Here is an 11016-nt window from a genome sequence, read left to right as displayed (position 1 = left end):
TTTAAAAAAAATTACCTGACAATAAGCATGCAGCATGTGTACATATATACATATATATATATATATATATATATATATATATATATATATACATATAAACAAACAGTCAACAACTAGAGCTACACAGAGGAGGGGAGGAAAAACAACAGAATGTGGGGTTGTGTAATAGTAGGGTCAGTCAGTTATGCAGGGTTGTGTGTGTGTGTCTTTTAGTGTTCTTGTGTGTGCGTGGAGGTTAAACAGACTGTGTGTGTGTGTGAGAGAGAGAGAACCTGACTTATTCATTAAAACAATTTGCAGTCGTTATTCCATGAGGATAGTGATCAGATAATTATGGATGCAGATGTCAGAAGATGTGCATTAATGTTTAAGCACTGCAAAGAAAAAAGGAGTATTGAAAATATATAAGCTGCCTCTGTAAATATAGACAACGCGGTCTATAGTCTGATGTTAATCACATCGTGTTTTCCTTTCCCCTCCTCTGTAGTGAGGGCAAATCAGCCTCCATTAGAATGTGTCAGGTTGCTGTCCAAGGTGCTGATCCTGGGACAGCCGGTGTGCGGGGAGTGACCTCCAGGTGGCAGTAATGCAAGGAGGCTGCAGTCAAACACCACAGAAGAAGAAGATGGTGAAGCCAGAAACAGGACGTTGCGTCTAATCTGAGAATCTGCAGATTGCTGAACATGAATAAACCTGTGTAGCTTCTGACACCACCTAACAAAATATACGGTGTCTCTGTCCTCCATACCCGCTGAGAGCACGGACAGCTGGACGTAAACAGGGTAAGACAGTGTTTGCTAGCACAGCTAATGTGGTCACTGCTGTTTTCTGTGAGCGGAGCTAAGCTAACGCTAACCAGCTTACGAGAGGTCCGCTAAGGTGAGCAGCTAACAGCAGCTACCGCCACAAACAAAACCGTGTCAGTGACACAAAAAAATACTCAATGAGTGTTAAACATTCTTTATCCTACCATTGTGCTGCTCATTATTCCAGTTAATGCTAGTATTCATGGCTTTTTGTACATAGTTATGTTTGCTAGCTAGCAGGGTCACAGAGAGATAAACAAGAGCTACCGTCGCTCCGAAAGCACAGGCTGGACGGATGGCCGTCAGCTTCACACTGATGCTAAGAAGCTAATTCTTAGTTACACCTTTCAAGCTAACATTGTATTTGACCTGAATGTTGTGGCTCGTGGTGAAGACCCAGGACTCAGATATAGCTCAGCGTCCAGCAGCCCCGCCATGGTTGTTGTTGGTCGTTGGTAAATAAATAATATCAGTATGGAGCATCCGTCCATGCTGTACTTCTAAAAACAATACGCATGTTATTAAAGGAGATTGTCCTGAAGGAACTACATGTGCTTTGTGTAAGCATCGTGGCTTGACTCTGCTGCCAGTTTGTTATGATGCACAAAAATCATATCAAATCAAAACCATTTGATTTTGTACCGCAGTAGTCTTTCTGTTGTATGAATATGGAACCCAGACCAAAATAGAGTCAGTTTAAATGTATCAGTATTTGCTTCAAAATACTTGAAGCTGTAACTCTTAAATGCATCAAACTAGGGTTGCAACGGTATATGACTTTCATGGTAATATAACCATCTCAGAAATATCGTGAGGTCATGGTATCTCGGTATTACAGAATTTATACACTGTATGGACAAAAATATTGGGCCACACCTCTTAATCATTGAATTCAGGTGTTTCATTCAGTCCCATTGCCACAGGTGTATAAGATCAAGCACCTAGCCCTGCAGTCTGCCACAGACACTCCAAAATCTTGTAGAAAGCCTTCCCAGAAGAGTGGAAGCTGTTACAGCTGAAAAGAGGGGACCAACTCCATATTAACACCTATGGATTTAGAATGGGATGTCATAAAAGCTCCTGTAGCTGTAATGTGTAGATGGCCCAATCCTTCTATCCTTATAAGTGTTTTTCTATCAGTCACAGTGACCCATAAAGGAATGAAAACAGGAGGGCTTTTTTTAGTTAAACCTTTAGAAACCAGAGCAAGCGGGTTTCATTTATTTATATGGGAAGGTGAGGAGCAGTTTAATTAGAAATGACCTAAAAACGAGCAATAAATTGATCAAAAGGTACAAGAAAATAATCTTAAAATAAGCTTTATATATATATATATATATATATATATATATATATAGAGAGAGAGAGAGAGAGAGAGAGAGAGAGAGAGAGAGAGAGTGTATCAGAGGTGTGCAAACCTGATCAGCATGGAGTAGTGAACTTTTAAACATTGTAATGTTACAATGGGACTGATAACTCAAAAGCAATATGGTTCCTGAGAAAAATCAACACCCACGAAGAATCCCACGGGATTTTAGAACATTGTGACTAAGTCATCAAAATTTGGCTCTTGAATGTCCTCTTTGTCCACTTGGACAGAGTTCCACCTTTCTCCGTTGAGCTGCTGCTTTTGAGCCGCTCAGACTGACTCAGTGTACCAGAGGCTCCATTATGTACCAGCAGCAACAAAGAAGCCTTTGTTAAACACAGAACCATGTGCATGCACATTCACATGAACCAATCCGTCTGCTCATCGAGCAGGATCAGGGCCTTCTAGCAGAAGTGGATTTTGTGTTTGTTGTTAAGAATTAATTATGGTTTTGGTTAAAATGAATACCAAGGTTTCTTTCAGAAAGGGATTTCTGTGAGAAAGTCTAAAAGTTAAACATCTCCCATGTGCACTCAGCACACAGATATTGGCAACCTTTGATATGGGGTGCAAGTCAACATTGCTTGAAAAAAATAATATAAATCACTAAATTACACTTTTGGTAGCCCACTAGCATAACTAAATGATACAGATACATACATTGTTGTTACAGTAAGCATTTGTTTCTGTAATATTAATCAATCAATCAGTCAGACTTAATTTGTATAGCACTTTTCATACAATAAACACACACACACACACACACACACAAGTACACAAGCACACAAGCATATGGATAAAAAAGTCAGACTTTAATTAGGTACTAAAATAAGAGTACTCATTAAAACTTGGCTTATTATTGATTAGTTGTTAAATAATTGAAATACTGTATTTAGTAGACAAAAGGTAAATGAAAGGATGACAGCAAAAAATGTAATAATAGATTTGGAAAAAAAATAAATAAATAAAATTATATACCATCTTGTAAAACGGTTTAACAGACTAAAATGCATAAATAAAAAGTCAATAAATAAATTGGTAAAGTGCAGTTAAAAAGGTAGGAGTAGTAGTGGGTAGCACTCACAGTCCCGTCCCTGCTGTGTTGGCCTTTGACTGCTGGGTTTATTCATTTAAAGCTACTTTTAAGTGTAACACAAGTCTCTCTTTGTTCCTGCAGGTCCATCACACTCACTCAAGTTCCTCCCTTCATCCACTCATCATGGTGGACTACTACAAGGTGTTAGGTGTGCGGAGAGACTCATCTGCAGACGACATCAAGAAAGCGTGAGTCGATGAAGTTTGAAAATATTATAGCTAAGAGTTAAGCTTTAACTCTTAAATGCATCAAACTAGGGTTGTTGTTGATTTTCATGGTAGGACAACCATCTATATCATGATATTACAGAATATTACCATTAGTCACAATGATCCTTAAAGGAAGGAAAACAGGAGGGCTTTTTTTAGTTAACCCTTTGAAACCTGAGCAAACTGGCTTGATGTTTCTGTGATAAGCAATTCAACAAGAAATGGTGTAAAAATGAGCTAAAAGTGGTAAAAGGGTACAAGGAAATGACCTGAAAAAAATAACAATAAATATATATATGCATGTATTTATATATGTATTCGGTATAATTACATTTATTCTAAAAATATTTTTCTGGATAGTTTTCTCCTGTCTTTGATAATATATCTAATAATAGCCCCCCAGCTAATTCTGAGGTTGATGAAGTTTGAAAATGTTATATCTCAGCTGTAATGTTGTGCAGCTCTTTGGCAGACCTCTACACAGTGATGCTATCACCTCTGTTGTCCTCCAAAGGCCCTGGCTCACAACTAGACCGCTAATGAATGACTCTCCGTAGGCTGGTCACCTTTCTATGAAGCTTCATTAACAACAAAACTACAGAGTGAGCTTAAAATAACAGAGTCATCAATCTGATTAAAGAGTGTGAGGGGACACGTTTTTTAGAGTGAGAACAAGTGAACAGAGCACGCAGCAGCAGCAGAGTGGTGAGTGGGACTCAGACTGAAACAGGAAGGATTCCTGTGCTCAGCGTCTTCAAGCTGCACTGTACTGAGGTGAGGACTGAGTGGAGTAAATCTTTAATGTCACCTGGGGGCAAAGTGGCTTGTGAGGTGACATCTGTGATTACTCCTTTCAAGTAAAATCAGGCTGCTTCTCAGTGTGCTTCATCAGCTTTATCTGGCACAAAGAGCTGAGTGGAGCATACAGATCTGGGCACATCCTGCCGAAAAGTGTCAGCCAAACACTTCAAGCAAAGTGGCTCAAAATGTGTTTTGAAGCTGCTCCTGAGTGCTCTCAGGTCTTTATTTGCAGAAGGGTTCAAGCTTAGTTTGTGCTCTGTCATAAATATGGTCATTTAACTTGTCATATTATTACAAGGAATCTAGTTTGTTCTAAAATTACGAATATTATACAAGACCTCCTTGTTTCTTTTATTCATTTTTTCAGCTTCTCTTGTTGTGTTTGTTGTTGGTCCTAATCAGTCACTGATATTTTAACATTTTTACACATTGTTTAACTCTTTTGTCAAACACAGTTAGAATATACACAATAAAGTGTTACTGAGTGATTTATACATTTGTAGGCAGACAGTCTGGATTAACTCTAATAAAATCAACATGTACAAATCAACATGAACAAAACATCAACCCTAAGTTAAAGTATTCTTGCACAATGAATGAACATGACATACATTAAAAACCATTGTATTGTATGTCTAAACCTGCCGGTGGGCCATCAGGATAACAGTTTGCATACTGTGATGTTAATTTCACTACAGAAGAGTAATTTGAAGAAAAAATAATTCATTCATTTCTCGCTTTGTCTTTTCTTTTACTTTCAATGTCTTTTGTTTTGGGTTTTTTTTTGGATTAAATCTGATGAGATGATGAGCCTCGCTGATGATTGTTGTCATCAGTATTCATCAGAATCTTGACTGACAGATCAGTGTTAATAAGCACAGTATTTAATTTTTGCTCAGTGTTATTAATCAGCCGTCCTCTCCCTCTTGTGTCCTGGTGCAGCTACAGAAAGCTGGCGCTGAGGTGGCACCCTGATAAAAACCCCGACAACAAGGAGGAGGCTGAGAAGAAGTTCAAGGAGCTGTCCGAGGCGTATGAAGTCTTGTCTGATGGTTTGTATCACTGCTCGCTGTACAAATAAGTCCACAGATAAACACTGATACTCGTCTTCCTGCACTCGTCCTCCTGTTTCTGATTCTCTGTTGTGGTTCTACTTTGACATTTTTTCCTTTCCTCTTCCAGCCAACAAGAGGAGCATATATGATCGTTATGGCAAGGAGGGACTGACGGGCAGCAACGGAGGGAGAGGTGAGTGCTGCATTTTGGAAACGCTCAAAACTCCACATGTATTTTTTTCTGTCTGTATCAACAACAGATTTTAGTTTGACTGAAAACATTTCTATCAAATATGAAACTCACCGTTTCATTTGTTGGAGATGTGACTGCCGCTCTTCTAACAGTAGATGAGTCACCACAAAGTCCTTCTTTATGCACCCTTTGCATTTTACACAGAACCAAACAACGGCAACATCATGCCGCTCCGCTGTGGGATTTTAGACGGCATGCCGGCACCATGGAGGCAAAAGAGGCGTGGCGGGTGTGACGTTTAATACAATAGCCTCGACCTCTAGTGTGACATATACAGTACAGTACACGTCCACAGCGCTTTCTGAACAGTAAAAAAGGCATCATATGTCATTAACAATCAGTGCGCATCCCCAGTAGTGTCAGGTAGTTAGAACAGGCTTCAGTGCACACTCTAAAGACGAGCCCTTTGTGTATACGTATATTATTCAGAAGTCATCATTGCATATATGCAAATGACCTAATTACCAAAGAAAACAAGGAATTGCTCATTTTATTTATTTTTCCATAGTTTTTTTATAGTATAGTTTTAATTTATTCTAAAGTTCTTATTGTTATTGTAATGGCTATTTGCTTGTTACTTTTCCTGTGCTGTTTTAATTCTTTTTGTGAGGCACTTTGGGCTGCATGATTGTTTGAAAGCTTTATTTCTGCCCCGAGATATTACTGTGCAGCAGCTGCAGTGCAGAGGATGGTAATAATGAAAAAAAAGGCTGACCCAGCAGCACTGAGTGCATTGAGTTATTTAGTTTTGCTCTGTGTTCATACTGATTACATCAGTTTTCATCGACATGATGTTTCAGGGGGCCATTTCCACAACGGAGATCATTTCCACGAACCGTTCACATTCCGCAACCCAGATGACGTCTTCAGGGAATTCTTCGGAGGCAGTGACCCATTCGCAGACTTTTTTGGTAATCAGTCAGTTTATTTGTCACGTGAATTCATGTCAGATACAGTTCCAGGGAAGTGTTCCCATCAGCTCCTTCAATTTCTGCATTCAGAAGAGTGAATGTGTGTGTGTGTGTGTGTGTGAGAGAGAGAGAGAGAGAGAGAGAGAGAGAGAGAGAGAGAGAGATTGGGTCTGAGGCAGCACTGTTGATACTCTGTTGTCTGTCCCGCTCTGTCAGGTGCAGATCCATTTAGTGATGATCCGTTTTTCGGCAGCGGCCGGCGGCACCAGAGTCGAGCAAACCGCAGTCACCGGACAGGTGGCTCGTTTTTCGGGGGCTTTGTCGGTTTTCCTCCATTTGGTGCTGGCTTCTCACCATTTGATCCAGGTCAGATATTCACCCAAAAATAACTGAAATATAACACACGAGCTGAGCAATGACACACAGTGGATGCAAACCTCAGTCACGTTTTAAAGCAGCCTCTCTCTCTGTCCCGTTATCTCAGGATTCAGTTCTTTCAGCTCCATGAGCCCCATGGGTCACATGGGTCACATGGGTCACATGACAACCATGGGCAGTCTTGGAGGTGGAGGCTTCACCTCTTTTTCATCCACCTCTTTTGGGGGAGGAGGTGGAGGAGGGATGGGCAACTTCCGCTCTGTGTCCACCTCCACCAAGATCATCAACGGCAGGAAGATCACCACTAAAAGGTACAAACTGAGCCGCTCTGACGTCACACCAGTTCAGTTAGCTCATTTACAAACTGTGTGCTGAGACTTTGTCACTTTCGCTATACTTTTCAAGTGCTATGATTTTATTTGTTCTTTGCTCTCTCTAAAGATGACACTAAATACAAAAACTAAACTACAGAGAAGCCAAATAAAATGGTTAATGGGTGTTAAAGCTCCGCCCGCAGACGATTTTCTGTCAAAAGTGATGTATTTGCTCTGTCCATTCTGTCACCAGTTTAGTTTTAGCACTAATACAAAAAAGATGTCATGCATATTAGTTCCTCCTTCAAATTATGCACATTATCCATGATTTGATTCAAAGTGGTGCAGTGTATATATCTGGGGCTTTTATTGTGAAGGGTAAAATGGATGTTAAGCACTGTGGACACATTAAGCAAAGAAGACGCCTCAGAATAGAAGACATGATTTGATAGTGCATATCGCAAAATGAATTAAGTGAGAGAAAATACTGAGAGGGGAAGAGAAGAAACTGAGAAGAGAAAAGTTCATAAATCATTCACTGATTCCACTGAAGTCGCTCCTGGACGCTAGAGTTTTCGCTTTCAGCCATGCTCGTTGTTTCCATATGTAGCAGCGGGACACCATTACTTCAGCAAGTCGAATTGTTGCCATCATCACGATATGAATTTTTTCTAGTCATATTAACAATCATACCGGCATTATCTTCAACAATATGATATGGAGCACTCACAGCAAACACTTACACTGATACAGATTTTGTTTCAGTTTGCACTTTTTTTGGTGTCTAAAATCCATTTTCCTGCTGACATTCTGTCCACAGCAATACATTGTATCGCTGCTGTGTCAGCATTCCTCCAAACTGACAGTGTGCCAAGTGACATTACTGCATGTAATACACAGACTATGGATAATTACCCTACACAACCCCACTTCTAAACCAGTGACACAGTGTCAGAGTTTGAAGTATTTGATGAGAGTCTTTCCAGTGCTGCAAAAGCACTGTGGTCAAGAGAGCTCAACACACCACAATTTCACAACACACGAGCAAATAAAGAATACATCCTCACCTCTTTGACAAAACATCCAACGCATGTAGAAAACGAAATGCAAATAGATGAAACACAGCAAGGAAACACATTCACAGATTTGACAAAACGTGTGTGGCACAAAAAAAGCTGCTGCAAATAGGCTACAAAAACAAGCAATTACACAACACAATGTAAGTTTTTAGGAGAAAAAAGTAGGAAACACCAGGCTAACACTGAATAGCCAGCTTTTTATGTATTTTTTTATGCCAAATGCTTCCAGTATGAATATCCAGCATATTGGTTAAATGTTATTAGATGGTCACACTGCTGAGGAAATGTGTTTGGGGTCTGGGTCTGTATGGAGCTGGAACAGTGACAGTATATTTTTGTATTGAAAAAGGAAACACTGACACAGTTGAATATAGGATAAAAAGGATTTGTACATCATTGTATTGTGTTTTTATTTATTTAACTTCATTGGAATTGGGGTTTGTATATTAGAATAAGTCTAGAGAATTAATTAGCTTTATATTGATGTGGAAGCTAATAAATGACCAATATGAAGTTATGGATAAGGGGTGGGATTAAAAAAGTTAGTACTTCCCACTCCTTTTTGGATATGTGTATCAAATCATGATGTGTTGTTTACATTTTTCATGTCCTCTTTTGTAATGTATTTTTTATGTCTGTCTGTTACTTTATGATTGTCTTTTTTTTCTTTTGAACGTTTTTTTCATGTTTAAAATAAACTGCTACTGCTACTACTACATGAAAAATGCATAAAAATGCAATTTGTTTGAGTTGGAGGCGAGAGTCCAGCTGTTCTCCAGCTGAGGCTGCTGTCCCCTCTGTGGACCAGATGACACACATCACATCAGCAGTGTGACTAATCTGTAACTGTGCTGACATGTCTGAAAAAAAGCATTAACACAAGATTCTCTCAATGGAGACCTTTTTCTGAATGACAGCTAAACATCTGATTAACCCCTCATAGCCTGGAGCGACATCGTTTTTTTGTGCTGCGTTCAGACGCCTTTTTACAAATATTTCTGTCTTTGGAACATGAGCAAACTGGTTTGATTTCTTTCATAAGCATTGGATAAAAAGGCAATGAAATTTCCCTTAAATTGCAAAAAAAGTAAAACGTGACAAATCTGGTGATTGGTAAGTTGCTCATTGCCTTTTTTCCATGTCTTGAAAAAAAAGAAGAGCTACTTTGCTCAGGTTTCAAAGGGTTAATGGATGAATGAAACCGGCAGCGTTTTCACGTCTTTTTCATCAGCTGAGATCTCTTTCAGTTAAATCGTCCTCGTCCTCTCTTCCTCCAGGATTGTGGAGAACGGTCAGGAGCGGGTGGAGGTGGAGGAGGACGGGCAGCTGCGGTCTTTAACCATTAACGGTAAGGAGCAGCTGCTGCGACTGGAACACAAGTAACGACAGACGCATGGTCTGCTGCAGAAGTGTTACCTCAGCACAAACATACCAACAAACTTGAGCTCCAAACAGAAGGAGAAAAAAAAGCAACAAAACAATGTAATAATAGTGCTCTACTGTTGTTTGGATGTACATACTTAGGTTGTGTTGATTTCCCTCCTCATGTCCTCTCCCTGCTGACTTTCATTTGTTAACCGACGATTCAAATTGGAGGGATTTGGATGCAGACTTTTCTATGCATTTTGTTAATGTATTTCTCAATTGGAGCTGTCCTTATATTTTGGCTCAGGGTGGTGTTATTGTTTCAGTGTTTGGGACCACAGTATTGTTCTGATGTGTATGACCAGACCCCTCCTCCCATGACTTTCTGTATGCACTCCACTGTGTGTCGGTGTGTGTGTGCAGGCGACACACACTGTGTTCAGAAAACAAAGCATGACTTTGCTTTTTTCATCTGAATAGTAAAAAAACAAAAGTGTTGATTTGGCTTTTAAAAAGTGAGTAGAATAACTGATGCTTCTTCCGCCTCTCTGTTTACTGCTTGTCTAACCTCTTCTTAGTAATAATTCTTTTTTATTAAAAAAAATTAAAATGCTGTTAGGATGAGTTATGCAATTTTATATGTTCTAATACCAATGTGTTTTTTTGTTTATTTAATTATGCATGTACACCTTATGATGTTGAGTCTTAATGTTAAAGCTGCATTATGATGCACAGTTAATGGAAGGCATTCTATAAATGATATATGGATATAGAAGGAATTTTGTGTACTTTGTAAACCAATAAACCTGAGTTTCATCCTGTTTTCAGGATGCTAAAGTTTGGCTGCTGTCTCATCTGTCTGTTAGTATCACAAGTGTCATCATGCAGGATGTCTGTGGGTCTGTATAAAGTCTTGTAGGTCACATATTTGGCAGGTTTTCATTTCATCCTCAAATTGCACAAATTCAAATTACGAATATGAACTACGCATAACATGAATTTTGAAAAAAAAATCCCATTTATCGCAAAAAGGTGTTTACACTCGCATGAGGTGGTATTTCAGGCAACTGAAAAAAAGCCGTATTTCACAAAACTGCAATGGAAACACTTTGTCTTTCATAGGTCACATGATGCTATGGATATGTGCTGGTCAGTAGGATCTGGCTCCCTCATGATGCAGCAGGAGCTACAAGAGCTGTTATTGCATCACATAACTCTTCAGAAGTTGAGCAGATCATCCTGAAGTTTTAGATCCATAACTCCGCTGAGAAATAGTGGACTTTCACCTCCAAGAAGTCCCTCATATGTGGCAGCTCCCACCTATAAGGGCCTCGCCTTTTCATTATGGCTTCCCAACACGCCTATCTGGCCTTGGATTTG

At 39.5% G+C, this 11016-nt stretch overlaps 1 protein-coding gene across 1 annotated transcript; it reads left to right on the top strand.

The window, feature by feature from the left end:
- The first annotated feature begins 599 nt into the window (after positions 1-599).
- Positions 600-10473, top strand: dnajb6a (DnaJ heat shock protein family (Hsp40) member B6a). The gene is made up of 8 exons (XM_042497732.2): positions 600-782; positions 3353-3459; positions 5224-5333; positions 5464-5529; positions 6390-6500; positions 6717-6866; positions 6985-7189; positions 9549-10473. Exons 2-8 carry the CDS (start codon positions 3395-3397, stop codon positions 9652-9654), a joined length of 813 nt encoding a protein of 270 aa, XP_042353666.1. The 5' UTR covers positions 600-782; positions 3353-3394; the 3' UTR covers positions 9655-10473.
- Positions 10474-11016: the final 543 nt, after the last annotated feature.

The sequence above is a fragment of the Plectropomus leopardus genome, chromosome 12 (genome assembly GCF_026936395.1).
Source record: "Plectropomus leopardus strain MGB_pleo_1.0 chromosome 12, ASM2693639v1, whole genome shotgun sequence".
NCBI lineage: Eukaryota > Metazoa > Chordata > Actinopteri > Perciformes > Serranidae > Plectropomus > Plectropomus leopardus.
Note: the sequence above shows the minus strand (reverse complement) of the source record. Positions and strands in the feature narration are given on the sequence as shown.

Coding starts and splice junctions, on each gene's coding strand:
- dnajb6a (XM_042497732.2), top strand. CDS start 3,395: ATGGTGGACTACTACAAGGTGTTAGGTGTGCGGAGAGACTCATCTGCA. Junction 5,530..6,389: donor GGGCAGCAACGGAGGGAGAG/GTGAGTGCTGCA, acceptor ATGATGTTTCAG/GGGGCCATTTCCACAACGGA. Junction 7,190..9,548: donor AGGAAGATCACCACTAAAAG/GTACAAACTGAG, acceptor CTCTTCCTCCAG/GATTGTGGAGAACGGTCAGG.